Here is a 15,539-nt window from a genome sequence, read left to right as displayed (position 1 = left end):
GGTCCTGGGATCGAGCCCACACTGGGCTCCATGCTCAGCGGGGAGCCTGCTTCTCATTCTCCCTCTGCTGCTCCCTCTGCCTGTCCGCTCTCTCTCTCAAATAAATAAACAAAATCTTTTAAAAAATTAAGCAAATAATAAAAAAAGGGAGGAGACTTTTCTTTTTAAAAGATTTTATTTATATATTTGAGAGAAAGAGACAGTCAGAGAGAGCACAAGTGGGGTGACGGAGAGGGAGAAGCAGGCTCCCCACTGAGCAGGGAGCCCGACACAGGGGAGGAGACTTTTATAAATAAAGAGAGACAAGAAATATATCAGCCAAGTGCAATGTGTGGATCTTGTTTGAATCCTGATTTGAACAAAGTAACTCTTCCACTTACTGGTGGTACAACTTTAAATAAATTATTCTCTCTAAACCTCAGTTTCTCCATCTATGACATGATAGTAACAATGCCTATCTTACAAAGGTATCATAAAGAGTAAATGATACAGTCTTTATACAGCATTAATACAACATGTGGCACGTGGTGTCTAATATCACCTCTCACCATCGCCATTATTTAAAAACAAAGATACACATATATATAACCTACCACCAAGAGCATCAATTAGCTGCTCCAGAGAAGGTTCTGGATGGTTCCTCAGCAATGTGTAGATGGACATCACCATCCCAGGGGTGCAGAACCCACACTGTGTGCCATGACACTTGGCGATCCTCTCCTGGAAGCACAGAAAAGTTGGAAATGCAGAATCTCGGGCCCAACCGCAGGCCCACCAAATCAGAACCTACACTTGACAAGATCCTCAGGCAACTTGTTTGCACAATAAAATTGGAGAAGAGGCCCTGGAAAATCCTTCTCATCCTAGATGTCTCCTTTTCTCACACTGGGTGGCTGTGATTACTAGTCCTCAGCTCTCATTAAAGGTTCTCAGCTTTTGGAATCACCAGGGGAACTTTAAAATTTCCAAGGCCCAAGAAGCAGCCCAGGCCAAGAGCACAGACATATATTTTTTAGATTCCCCGATGGTTTCAATACATAGTCCGGAATGGGAATCACTGAAATAAAGCTTACTCCCATTAAGTCCCTCAGAGAAGTGAAACAAATTACATGCAGGCTGAGAAAATCAAACCAAAGCAAACCTCCTGAGTGCCTTCTGGCGGCCCACCATTGGCCTATCACTTCAACACATAGAAGGCTGTTTGCAAAGTGCAACCACTAATCCAGAAAACAGTCAAGAAGGAAACATTGCTTATTTCTCTATCAAACATTTTCCTTCCCGGCATTTTCTCTTTGGAGTCTAACTTCAAAGGCGCTACCCTATTTTGGGAGCTGTCCTCTGGCTACATCGCAACACCAGGATCTCAGCCCTTGCTACTAAATGAAAGGGTGTCTCACGGCTGTGAACGGCCACATCTCACAAGAGCGTCCAGGCAGAATTCACTCCCTCTAGGTAATGAGGTTGCACAGGACATAAACAGGACCCGACATTCCTTCAAGTCCAGGGAATATGAAATTTGGTTATTCTCTATGTTGCCCCTATCTTTTTCCTCTTCTATCCTCTCCTCATAAGTGATCTTCATTAACCTAGATAACAAGTAGCAAGAGCATTTTTATGGACAACATATAAATAATTTAAAGAGCCAGGAAGGAGTCTGAAGTGCCCTTTTATTTGAGGTGAAGTTCTAACAAGGTGCTGCCTTAGGAGAAAAGCTTCCAAATTTATTAAAACTCCTATTATCTGTCTTCCCAACAAGTTCAACATTTAACAAATCTTTTTGGGAGCTGAGATTTTCATCCAGTTTTAAAATCAGGTTATTTTCCACTTTGTTAAAAAAAAAAAAAAACCAACGAAATTATAACCCTCAATGCATATGGCTCTTGTTTCTTTGAATTTGGAAGACATAAGACAGATAGGTCCCATCCAATTAGAACAAAAAAACCAAACACAGCAATGTCACGGTTTTCTTCCAAAAGAAAAAGTCTTCTGGTCTTCCAAAAGCATCTTTCTAAGAATCAGTTATAAAACACACACCGTAAGGGTCACTCCTAGCCTTGAGCTCAGTTTCACACATGGGCAGTGACCAAGCAGCAGAGCCCCAGGTGTTCTACTGCATTGACCTCTGTGACCTGCCGTGCTTCTTGAAGCACAGAGATCCTATGAGGAAGAAGCACAGCCTCACCTGAACGGGATGAATCCTGGCCTTGGTGCTTCCTATGCCTTCTATTGTGGTGACAGCAGCCCCGTACAGAGAGCAGATGGGGATCAGGCAGGCGTTGGCTGCATGATGGCTTCAGAATGCAAAAGAGAAGCACAGAGTACATTGTGTCCAGCAGGAAACAGGACTGAGCATTCACCCAGCACCTCCGATATGGCAGGTTTTGTGCGATACCTCAGGCTTTGCAAATACATTCTGTCTTCAGCTCATGCATGTATTTTAGAAGCAAAATATATAGGTTTCTAAGCAGTATTGCATCCATATATATACACACACGAAAGAAACACTGGAAGAATATTCACTTACAATTCATTTATGAATATTTATTCATTTGTAATTAAATGTTCATTTATAATTAAACATAAATATTTATTGAGCGTCTACTATGTGCCAGGCAAAGTTCGAGGCACTAGGATTCATTGGTCAACAAGACAGATAAAATTCCTGCCCTTGTAAAGTGTATATTCTAGTTGAGGGAAGATAGACAATACATATATACACAGACCATACATACATACATAAACTGAGATAATAAGAAGCGCCATGAATAAATTGATACAGGCAAAGGGAATAAGGAGTTGCAGAGGTGAGGTGGGCATTGTTATTTATAAGGTGATCAAAGAGGGCTGCTAGTGTAACATTTTTACTGGAACCTGAATGATTTGAAGGAGCCAGACATGAAGGTTTGGGAGCAACCATTCCAGGCAGAGGGACAACACATGCAAAGGCTCTGAGGCAGGGATGAGCTTGGGATGTTTAGGGACATAAAGAAGGACAGAAAGAAGGCCAGTGAGGTTGGAGCATAGTGAATATCAGAGGAACGGTAGCATTCCAGGTTGAGAGACAGACAAGGTAGGTGATTATAAGGTTTCATTTAGAAAGTTGTAAGAGACCTTCACTCTCATTCTTAAAACCAAAACAAGCCATGTAAGCCATATAATTATCGTTTTTTAAAAACTCATCAGATGCCAAGTAAGTAAAAGAACTTAAAAGAACTAAACCCCATCTCTGACTGACATGGATGGAGGAGAAGGAATTTGCCTTAGACAGGAGTAAGGAGAAACCACACCAATTTTCAACAAATTTTTAGTGTGGGCTGATAAAACAAATTAAAATACAAAGCCAGACTGCACTGTCCCCAAACTCTTCCCCACCAAACTTCAGAGTGTTGAGGGTAATGCCCTAAAACTAGGGGTAGGGAAAGAGTGCTACAAAAAAAACCCTCCAGGCACATAGACTCCTACATGAGGAAGTTTGGGGGGAAAGCAGAACTGAGAGAAAACTGTAAGCACTCAGGCTTCACAGAGTGTAGGGCAGTTGCCACTCTTTAGAGGCGAAAGACAGGGGCATGGTTGCAAGAGATCTCCCAAAGCATGGAAGTGAGATGGGAGAGCAAAGAGAATTTCTTGGTGAACTAGAAATTGGGCAGTGAGGCTGTAAAGCATAGAGGGATCAGCCAGAGTTCAGGAAGCAGTTGACCTGCTGTGGAATACAGGCAGATCTCCGAAATCTTACCACTGCTCAGATCCTTAGCCCTCATCTGAGATCTGCAGAATGATGTAAAATGATTTAAGATATGCATGGTTGGAGTCCAACAGAGGAGTGGGGAGAGAGAAGAGAGAAGAGGAAAGAGAAAGAGAGGGAGGGAAGAAAAAGGGAGGAAGAAGGAGGGAGAGGGAGAGATAGAAAGAAAGAGAGTAAACATTTAAGAGATGATGGCTTGAGAAGTTTCCAAAGCTGACAGAAGACATCAACGCACAGATCCAAGGAACTTGGCCAACCTGAAGAAGGATAAATATCAAACATAAAAAGAAGATGTTAAATGTAATGGGAAACCATCGGTGATTTTTAAGTAGGAGACTGTGATGAGCTGACTTACACTTGAAAGTGATCTCTCTGACTGATGTATGGAATTCATCATATGGGGGGGCAAGGGTGAGAACAAGGATATCAGTTAGTAGGTTGTAATAGTAATATAAAAGTGTGATGATGCCATTATTCTTCACTGCTATTTCAGCCCTTCCTTTCCTCCCCAGACAGCACAGGGAGTCAGACAACCTTTCAAATTTCAACAGGGGATTCTTTGACCATTGATGGTACATTTCTTTTCTAACCCATTCACATTCCGGGGACCATGTCTATCTTGCTCATCATGGTACCCCAGTGCCTAGCACAGTTCTTGTTGCATAGTAGGTGCTCCTACATATTTATCAAGTGAAGGAATAAAACAAATTCAAGACTTCAAAAAACAACCATGTCTGGACTCTGCAGCAATGTACCTTATCCTCTTGATAGTGGGGTTATATCGTGATATCATCACTGTGCAAGCACCACAGCCTCCCGTTCCACAGCCATACTTAGTGCCTGTGAGTCGAACTGGAAAAAGCATAGTTAAAGATTATCTTTAATTTTGTTTTCCAAAATTCTCTTTCTAGAATAACTCTGACCTTGGAGGACAACACCAGGAAAAAGACTCTTGAGTATATAGTTAAGTTCAAATGATGTCTTAGCTGCTATTATGTAGATTCTTATAGATTCCTGATTTCCATTTGTGTATTATATCTAGTCTCCTCCTTCTCGAAACAGCTGGACATCACTTTGCCAAAACAGGGCCAAACTAAAAGAGTCTGTACCTAGAAAGGCCTGAAAATTTGAAACCATGAGTACATTGCACATTTGTCTTCATCCTTATCTGCATCTTTGAAGACAAAGTAAAATGTTGAATTATAAATCATTCTTGGAATATTTGTGTGTTATCATCCATGTCGACTGTATTTCTCTGCTTCTCAATGAGAGAAAATGCTGCTTGTACCCCCATATCTGTTCTCTCATTCTTTTTTGGTAAAAGAAACCCCAATTTTTAGTCACACACATGGTTGATCAGCATAAAAAATACATTTTCTCAGCCTCTTCTGCAGCTGGGTGGGGTTAATGACAATGCTGGCCAATGGGCTGTAAGCATAGTACTCTGTATGACTTCCAGAACAAAATGTGCTCAAAAGGAGCGGGGGGGGGGCTTCTTCATCCCCTACTCTTCTTACTTTCTGGAGTTCAGGTATGATGGCTACACTTCAATTAGTCAACTCTGACCATGAGGAGAAAGGTGCATGCTGAGGAGGGTGGGGCAGCAAGACTCAGGAGCTTGGCTCTCTAATAATGTTGTGACACTACTTACAAACCCTGATCCACCTACCTTTGGGACTCCTTTATGTGAGTGTGACAGTCATGAGAAGGTGTTTCATAGAACTCCTTCAACATGGAGGGTAAATGATCAAGACACCCAGCTGCTGCATTTTGATTTCTATCACCCCAATTTTCATTGAGGCCATGACTCCCATGGGTTGCTCCCCACCAATGGCTCAGTGCTATGGAGAGACATGGGAGTCCCTGTCAGCCACCCCACAATGGCTTTGATGAATGTGCCTTAGACTGCACAGCAGCCTTGCACCCTCCCACTCAGCCTCCTCGCCCACTCTTCTTCACAAGTGGCACATGCATTGTGGTCTCACGTCTCCCTGAACCTTCTCTACCTCCCTCCCTATTTCCTTTCACTCAGGTTTCTCTCTCAGTATAACCCTTGCACATTTGATCCCATTTTTGGTGTCTGCTTCCAAGAGAACTGAAACTAACACAATGAGAAAGGAATAAACTTTTAACTTCTATCTAATTTATTGCAATTTGGGATTTTCTGTATCTCACAAGTGAACCAAATCTTAAATATTACGTTAGTATCACGGATAACCAGGAAATCAGTGTTCATTGTCCTTACGTTCAAAGATCTTTAATGACTTCCAGAACATTGCTATTGAGGCTTTTTGAGTTGTGTACTCTTTGGGGGAGTCTCACTCTCCCTAGGGGGAATAAAAATGTATAAATTCCCATTGTCACATAATTCTGCATACAATATAGTGGGGTCTATAGACATCAGGAAACCCACTGGAGTTCATGCACAGCAGGCTAAGAAGCCATTCCTTACATGACTTTTATTTAGAAAGTTTTTCTAAGGTAACATTTTCAGGTTTAATTTCTCCATGGTTCTTTTACCTGTATTTCAGGAGATTTCTGTGCTCTTTTTTCCTAATAGGAATGATGATTAGTTCTTGAAGACAGAATGTCAATATTGTGACTCTTAATTCTAAAAGATGCTTAATTAAGCCTTTTTAAGATTTCCTTTAATTCCCACTGCTAGTTTCTCCATTTTATACAACTTATTTAGTGCTAAAACAGAGATTAGAAAGAATTTGGTTCTTCTGACAGTCACAATTGTGCACTGCCTACTAAACTAAAATGTAGGACTTTCTTAAAGAAGAACATAAAACCATAATGGTAGGGAATATGACTCAGTGCGCTCTAAAAAGATATTTGAAATATCACCTGACGAGGATATCAGCACTATACGCGCACACACACACACACACAGTCAAAGCAAAGAAAAGGATACGCTTCTTCCTCAGATATGGTAACAGCATTGTTTCAGGATCAACATTTTTTTCTATCACCTGTACCAAAAGGAAAAGAAGAGTTATGTACATAAAGTTGAAAGAGCTGGTGTGATATTCACATTGGCAAGCTCATGCTAATTTGATGGCAATGCACATTAATTAACTCTTCTACTCATATCTTCAATTTGATGTAATGTTTATGGAACCCCTGTGATATACAAATCATCTCTCTTAAGTGTAAAGTCAAAATGTGGAGCCCCAACAATCCTTTGCTTCTGTCCTTGGTCCTGAAGTATCACTGTTTTCTAAGGCAGTGGTTGTTTCTACCAATAGGAACATTAGTGACTCCTGTCCAGCTTCTCCTAGAAAGTCTGAAATAGGTCAGTGAAAAGACATTAGAACAGAATAGGGAAGAAAGAGGTAGGGGGTGGCTGCTGGAATAGAACAGCCCTTTGAGATACTGATATAATTTAAAAAAAAAAATCTTGTTTATCATGGTCCAAAAATTACAGTTTTCAGAAAGAGAACACAACCAACCATGAGCCCCAGATCAAAGAAACAAAAGAGAAGATAAAATGTATATGCCAAATAATACAAAGATGTGCAAGAAAGGATACACTTAAGAAGCAAGTTTGTGTGGGCCATCTAGCAGCACAGCAATAGAACAGCAGCACCCAACAGATGGCATGACTGAAATGTCATGATTGGTTATGTTTCCCAAAGTGATCATGTTTTCTCTTTTTTGATTAAAACTTTAGATTTCTTTTAGAGTCACAGAACAAAGAGAACCATGACTTGCTTCACAATCTCAGAAGTAGAGTTCATCTTTCACTGTGTTGTACTGCTACCCTTTTGGGAGGCAGGTGAGGAGGGGACATATGCTATTCTATGGATGCTTCCTCACCCTCATTCTAAGTGGCCATATGCCAGGGAAAGTGAAGCATATGCCAATTACCAAGGTCAGATCTGTGCCCTAGAGGAGTTTGCAACATAGTGAGAGGTGTGATTGTCTGTGTGTGTGTCAGGGGGGTACACATACCCTTATTGTAATACAAAAAAAAATGAAGTGCCCCTCCAGGCATCCCCAACTTAACCGGCCCTCAAATGAAACTCTTTATTTCCCAAACTTACTCTTTCCCTTCTTTTCATGAACTTGTTTAATAGCCTCACCATTTGCTAAGTAATCCCAGCTTAAAAACCTGAGCTATTTTCAACTGTTTATTTCTTTCAATCCACCACAATCAGTGTCACCAAGACCTGTCATTCATACTTCAAAAATGATTCTCTAAACACCCTTTACTTCTACTGTCACTCCTCAGGATCAACACTTACTATCTCTTGCCTGAACAATTATCAGAGCTGCCTAATATGTCTCCTGCCTCTATCCTTGGCAACCACAATGCCACTCTTCATACCACTACTGGAATGACCTCTCTAAAATCCAAATCTGATCATCATCTGCATCTGTTTTAATTCAGCACTGCCCTCCTGGCTGCCAAACCACCATGCTGGGAATTCCTGAATCTCTCAGGGTGATTGTTAATATGACATCCTTATGGAATCAGAATTTCTGGGAGAAAGAACAAGAAAATTTGTATCATTAATGAGCACACTGAATGGGTCTTAGGGAAATTTACATTCAAGAGTTCCTGGAGTACAAGAATAAATTCAAACTCCTTGGCATAGCCTACAAGGCCTTTTTGACAGATTGCCCATCTTCTCCTGCCACTCAACCCATGTATCTTGAATACTGGTCACATGGAAGAACTGGCTAGGCTGGCAGGACTTTCACCCTTCACTATTCTTGGATATAGTATTCCTTCTGAAAGTCATCCCTATCTTCTTTCCTTGGCAGAATTTTGTACATCATTCAAAGCCGTGCTCAAGTGTTCTCTTCTGTGAAGGTGCTGCCATCTAACATACCTTTCCATCCTCTGCTCCAGGTAACCAGCTTCCTCTGTGCTTCCATGGCCAATGTCCACACATCTGTCATAGAACTTTGGACTCCATGTGACATTGTGACTTATAATTGGGAATATATATTTTGTCTTCAGCCACTGTTCCTGGCACATAGCTCTTAAAATCCCTGGAATTTCCTGTGTTGAGTGTGATCAAGGTGTCTTTGTTATGCTAATGGTACAACTTTTGGAATTAACCTAATGGGGTCTAGTTGCCAGAAGAACCAACCATGTGATTAAAGGGTTGGAGTTGTCAGTCCTGTCCCCTGACCTCCAGAAAGGGGAGAAGGACTGCAAGTTAAATCAGCTGCCAATGGCCAATGATTTAATCAGTTGTCCCTCTGTAAAGAAGCCTCCATAAAAGCCCAAAAGGATGGGCTTAGAGAGCTTCCAGGTTGGTGAACCAGAACACATCCATGTGCTACCTGTGCCAGACCCCAATTCCATAGGGTCAGAAGCTCCTTTGTTCTGGAACTCATCCTATATCTTCATCTGGTTGTTGATTCAGATCCTTTAATACCCTTCATAATAAACCAGTAATCAAGTGAGTAAACTGGTTAGCTGAGTTCTGTCAGCCACTCTAGCAAATTAATCAAACCTAAGGAGGGGGTTGTAGAAATCTGATTTATAGTCAGTCAGTCAGTCAGAAGTATAAGTAACAACCTGGACTTGTGATTGGCATTTGAGGGCAGGGAAGGGCACTCTTGTGGGACTGAGCCCTTAATGGAACCTGATGCTTTCTCTGGGTAGATAGTGTAAGAATTGAGTAGAATTGTAAAACACTCAGGAGTCAGGGAATTGCTTGGTGCTGTGGGGAAAAACCACCCACACATTAGAACTGAGTGACAGAACTGTACCCCGCATCATAATTATTTTTGTGTGTATAAGCCTCTCTTAATCTTGGGAGACAGCACCTTCTGTCACTCTTCTTTGTGTCAAACACTGAGCTAGGTGCTGGGGTTATATCATAGGGACATAATAAATGTTAATTAACTTTAATAAATGCTCATGATATATACAATTTGCTATAAGAACACTGAGGAGAGACAAAGGATTTCTCATAGTCTTGGGGCATCTGAACAGAAGAAAAGAAAGAAAAACAGAGAAGTGCCAAGAATGATGGCAGAAACTGTTGTTGTGTATCACAGCATGCATTTTCCCTTTCTTCCTTCCTGCTGTCTGGAAAAGGGATGAAATGGCTAGAACTCCAGCAGCTAAGGCAATATATTAACAGCAGTAGAGGAAAAAGAGAGAAGAAATCTGGGTCTCAGATGACATCATGAAGCTTATGGACCAGCCCCAAGATATCCTTTTATGTGAAGTAAAAATGATTTGTATCTTGTTGGAACCACTGTTAGTTTTGAGTTTGTGCCATTCACAGCTGAAAGTAATCCTAGTTAAAACATACAATGGTAAATTTTACAGAAGCCCAATTTTAATGACGAAACAGGATCTAGGTAGCTTAAATAGTAAAGAAGAGCATTAGGCTTGAGGGTTATTTGTATATTTTTGGAAGAGATTAATGGAAGAAGTAGGCCTTGCTTGTTTGGGTACTTGTTCTAAGAGATGTCTCAAGAGATTGGAGTCTTGTTCAAAGTGCCACTGGCTTGAAATGTGTTTATTTTTCTTGATTGGGTGGATGAAGGGGGAGGTAGGAGCAGGGATATGCCGTGCACCCTGTCCTGGCAAGTCTTGGGGTGAAACAGTGAGATCAGGGCCAAGCTGGTGACTGGGGGATGGGAAGGAAATGAGGAACAGAGTTACCGTCACTGACTCTGGTTTGGGGAGATGATGTCAGTTCTTGGATCAGGGTCATGACATGTTCCTGGCTCAGTACAGACTTGAGTGTTGTCTGTCCTTCTGTATCTCCACCAGCCCTCTGTGAGATACCAAGTTCATACTGCACAAAACTGAGAAAACCACTTTCCTCTGTGCCAGGCCAGTGACTAGTACCTGAGGGGGTCTTCACCACATCCAAGACAGAGGCGGAAAGAAGAAAGAAAAGGGAGAGAAGGAGGGGCAAGAAAGTGGTGAAAGAATGGAAAGAAAGGGAAAGAGATATATGTGAAAGGACAAGGCTGAGATGTGAAAGGAGAGGAAAGAAGAGAGGTATGTTGTGGGACCCAGTAGAGAAGAGCAATAACCCCCAGCATCCTTACAACAGAGAAGGAGGCCAAGGGGATGGGCAGTAAGGACACTTCTGCCTGAGCTTCTGGTGGCTTTAAAATTCATTTTAATTGTTGGTTCTCCTTGCCTAAGCCACCTCCACCCCCCTTCACTTTTCTCTGAATCATTACAACCATCCCAGAAATTTCCTCCCTCAGCTCTGCAGACCAAGGACCCAAAGAAAGACCAGCTAATGGAAAGCTTTTTCCAGATTCCTATACTAATATCAAGACCCTACGTTTTGTTGAGCAAATAATGTTCAATGACTACTTTTCAGCCCCCTTGGCACATCCAGGCAGGCCCGGCTCTGCACATGAAGCAGATTATTTTCTGGTACAGATATTAACCATTTCTACATATTGAGTACTTACTGCGTGCCAAGCACCTTGCTAACCACTCTCCGTGGAATTTAATCTTTATCTCAGTTCCATGAGAGAAGTTACTGTTATTAGCCCCATTTTGCAGAGGGAAAAGCTGAGGCTCAGAGATATTAAACAACTTGCCTGAGGCCACAGAGCTGCCAAGTGGCAGAGCAGAGAGCACAGGACTCAAACCCGTGACTGACTAGTTCCAAAAGCTCACACCTTTGATCTCTACGCCTCACTGCCCTGTAGCATAACATGCTTTAGTGCCTGAGTTGCGTTAGAGAGTTGCATCTGGGATATAATTTATTTATGGCTTCTTCCTCACTCAAACTCTATGCTAAGTTGGTCACCTGTTCTGGGGGTCCCTGGTGGAGCAAGAAAAATTCCAGAAATCTCTCTGTAACTACATACCTGACCAATATGCACTGGCCTTCCCTCCTGATGGCCTTAGACCCTGCCTGATGACACCTTTTGGTGACCTGAGGGGATTTTCCAAAAAAGCACAGACTGGAGGCTAATCACATCACCTAGAGTCTCCTAACTGGCTTCTATACAATTCTATACATTACTCAATGCTCACCAAATAAGTGTGGTCACCACCTGTCACCATACAATGTTATTACAATATTACTGACTATATTGCCTATGCTGCACTTTCCATCTCTGTAACTTATTTATTTTTTAACTGGAAGCTTATCCTTAATTTCCTTCACCTATTTTGCCTGTCCCTCTAACCCCCTCCCCGCTGGCAACCACCAGTTTGTTCTCTACTTTATGAATCTGCTTCTGTTTTTGTTTGCTTTTTTTTTTTAAGATTCCACATGTCTTTCTCTATATTACTTATTTCAAAATAGCCAAAGCAATCTTGAAAAGAAAAAAACAAAGCTGGAGATACCACAATCCAAGATTTCACGATATACCACAGAGGTGTAGCAATCAAAATATAAGCTACTGGCACTAAATAGACACACATAGATCAATAGAACAGACTAGAGAGCCCAGAAATAAACCCATGCTTATTTGATCAGTGAAGCTAGGAGAAAGTGGGCAAGAATGTACAATGGGGAAAAGACAGACTTTTCAATAAATGGTTTTGGGGAAACTGGACAGCTACATGCAAAAGAATGAAACCGGACTTGTTACACTATATACAAACATAAATTCAGAATGGATAAAAGACCTAAATGCAAACCTGAAACTATAAAACTCCTAGGAGAAAACATAGGCAGTAATCTTTTGGACATCTGCCTCAGCAGCATTTTTTCTAGATATGTCTTCTCAGGTAAGGAAAATAAAAGCAAAAATAAACTACTGAGACTACACCAAAATAAAATAATAATAATAATAATAAAAAGCTTTTGCACAGCAAAGGAAACCATCAACAAAACAGAAAGGCAACCGAGTGAATGAGAGAAAGTATTTGCAAATGATATATCTGATAAAAGGTTTATATCCAAAATATAAAAAGAACTTAATACAGCTCAACACCAAAAGTTCCCAAATTCAACTAAAAAATGGGCAGAGGGCCACAGAGGCAAGTTTTTAATCCGAGAGCTTGTGTTTGACCTTAAGAGCCCTCTTCCCTGGTGGTTTCTCTCTCTCACTTTTCTCAACAGCCCCTCATGTTCTATACAAAAAACTTGATTCTAATTCTATGTGGCAATCAGGATGGCTTGCCAGCACTGACGCATACACCTAACAATTTGGAAGGGAGGAAGAGGAAAGAGAAAGAGTAGCATGATTTCTTTTAAAAGGGTAACTGCAGGGATGCCTGGGTGGCTCAGTCGTTAAGTGTCTCCCTTCAGGTGATGATCCCAGGGTCCTGGGATGGAGTCCCACATCAGGCTCCTTGGTCAGTGGGGAGCCTGCTTCTCCCTCTGCCTGCTGCACCCATGCTTGTGCTCACTCTCTCTGACAAAAATATAAATAAAATCTTTTTAAAAAGGGGGGGGTAACTGCAAAAATTGAATTGACATCTTTAGAGTGTACTTTCCAAATGATCACAGGACATTTGACCCATAGATAAAAATGAGCCCACAGATAAGAACCAGTTTATTTTTAAAAATCAATAGAGCACAAACTGTGGTTAGCTATTATGTTAAAAATTCCACTACAGTTTGTTTGGGGGCAGGGAAGGGAGGATGAGGAAGAAGCTAGACTCAAAAACCAGTTTCCTTGTTTAACCAGAATCTTTACCATCACCTACAAAGCCCTAGCATTCTGGCCCTTAGCCACGTCTCCAGCCCCACCACCCTCCTTGCTATCCCTTAGCACGCAGAAATCCCCATGTCTGAGGATCTTTGCACCCCCATTCTCTCCATCTGGGATACTCTTTCCCCAGGTGTTTGCTCCTCACTTTATACTTGTCACTGCTCAAATGTCACTCTTTCAGAGAGACCTAACCATCCATCAGCCTTGTCCTTTCCCCTTAAAATATCAGCTCCTGTTCACTCTGTCTCTTCACTTTGCTCTCTGTTCTGTCCTACACTTACCGCTGCCTGACGTTACACATTTCCACTGCCTCCCTAGCACAATGCAAACCCCATGCAAGCAGGGACTTTGCCATTTCTGTGTTCTCTTGCATCCCCTGAGACCACTGGAACACTGCCTTCTAGAGCACACCCTTAACAAACAAATTAAACAAGCAGTATCACTCTAAGTAGTAGTACCCCCTTTTAACAGAGGACCTGGGGCTCTAAAAGTTTAGGGCATCACAGTAAGAGAGCTAGAATTAAATCCTTGCTTGTCGAAATAAAAAGGCCAGAGTTTTGCTTGTTATGCCATTCAGTCATGCAAAGAAAGAATGACATAATGCTAACACTTCATCCCACTGCCGATTTTTACCCTCAAAGTAGTCCTCTGAGGGAATCCTAAGGGCCCCCATTACAAATCAGGAATAACAAGCTCATGTTATCCAGTGTGGAACCCAGGCAACGAGGTCAGAGGAAGGTTTTATGGGGCTTAGAACTTGTACAATTTGGGGAGGGGTCCTCTTTAAGAAAAATACTACAAAACCACAAGTGTAAAAATATCATCAGGGCCTTAGAACAGGCCTCCGGTGAGAGGCCCTGATGCTTGATCCCAGCTTCTTGGTGTGTTCCTCACGCCAGTTAGTCGGGGGGAAGTGTTGTGGCTACCCTGGCCGCAGAAGCAGCGACCACGGGTGGCTCTGAAGGTGCTGGCGCTGTGGAAAGGCAGGTAGCACGGCCCTGGCTTGGTTGTCATCTTTTAAGGAAGTTTATGGCCACGTCGGGGGTGAGGGGTGTTTTCAAGGATGCCCAGGGGCTTTGCTGCCCTCAAACACTGAGAACTGCGTGGAACTCTCGCCGAGGCTCTGCAGAGCCAGCCCGGTTTCTGAGAGCACAGACGCCGCGTCACAGCGGACGCAGGGAGCACCTCCAAGGCCCCAGAACCCAGCTCTGGGTTCGGCTCTGCAAGGAACTTGCTGTGCCTTGAGCAGGTCACAACTGCCTCATCTGAGGAACGATAAGAGTCGTTGGAATTCGTTCGTCCTTCTGGTCTGTACTGTTCTCTGCTCATCCAGACACACCCGAGAGCAGAGAGCTGAGAGCCAAGGCTCAGCCGTCTATAGATGGCTCCCCGTCTACGAGAACGTTCCTTTATCTGCGGGTTTGAGGGGGAAGTTTGGGCAGCGCTGACCCCAACGAGGAAGACTCGCCAGCTCTCCTGTTTGCGGGGTGGGGAGGGTGGAGTCGGCGGTCAGGCGGGGCATCTCGGAAGAAGGAAGAGGAACGCTGGCGAGCGGGCCCGAAACTCCAGGGCTGTCGGGAAAGCCCACCGCGCGCCTGCCAGGTGGGGGTGGAGGCGCGCGGGCAAAGCCGCCCCCAGGCCAGAAGCGGCCGCGAGCGCGCTCACCTTGCGGCCGTTCACGTAGAAGAGCAGCTCCGCCGCCCGGTCCATGCTGGCGCGGCCCGCCGCCCGGCCCCGGAGTCGCCGACTACGCTGCCGCCGGAGCCTACCCGGCAGCCAAGTCCCAGGGAGAAAGCCCCGCTTAAGACCCAAAATTCCGTGCGCCTCGCGGCGAAAGCTTGCGCGGATCCCAGGACGTCACGCGAGCGCTCCGGCCGCGCGGAGATCATTGGACGGACCCTCCCCTCCTCGCGCCGACTCCCCGCGTCCACGCCGCGCTCTCCGCCCCTTGGCAGGTGCGCCAGGTCCTGCGGCGTCTCCTTGGTCGTCTTTCATTGGTGCATATTTTAAGCGGCTTTCCAGCCAGACGTGCAGTTCGGCAACAAGTCATATTTTGTGCCGCTGCTCCCACCACGCTCCCACCACACCTGGTACGGTCCTAATAAAACAGTCCCATTCATTCCAACTTTGCAGGGAAGGAACTTAAGAACAACCGGTGGTTTTACAACTTTATCTTACA

General features: G+C 43.4%; 1 protein-coding gene across 4 annotated transcripts in view; it reads right to left on the bottom strand.

Annotated features, from left to right (window-relative positions):
• Window positions 1-15,284, bottom strand: part of AOX1 (aldehyde oxidase 1) — a 79,312-nt gene extending 64,028 nt beyond the window's left edge. For 2 of the 4 annotated variants that reach the window (XM_034654925.1, XM_034654926.1), the window contains exons 1-5: window positions 15,026-15,284; window positions 6,660-6,717; window positions 4,498-4,594; window positions 2,183-2,291; window positions 594-720 (exon numbers count right to left, since the gene is read on the bottom strand). In XM_034654925.1, the coding sequence (XP_034510816.1) occupies window positions 594-720; window positions 2,183-2,291; window positions 4,498-4,594; window positions 6,660-6,717; window positions 15,026-15,070 (436 nt within the window). In that variant the 5' untranslated portion in view covers window positions 15,071-15,284. Of the gene's footprint in view, window positions 1-593; window positions 721-2,182; window positions 2,292-4,497; window positions 4,595-5,987; window positions 6,237-6,262; window positions 6,278-6,659; window positions 6,718-15,025 lie in introns of those variants that run through there. The other 2 variants (XM_019795978.2, XM_019795977.2) reach the window with 2 other exon arrangements.
• Window positions 15,285-15,539: the final 255 nt, after the last annotated feature.

This window comes from Ailuropoda melanoleuca, chromosome 2, assembly GCF_002007445.2.
Source record: "Ailuropoda melanoleuca isolate Jingjing chromosome 2, ASM200744v2, whole genome shotgun sequence".
Taxonomy (NCBI): Eukaryota; Metazoa; Chordata; class Mammalia; order Carnivora; family Ursidae; genus Ailuropoda; species Ailuropoda melanoleuca.
The sequence above is the reverse complement of the archived record's forward strand: the minus strand, read 5'-3'. Positions and strand labels throughout refer to the sequence as shown.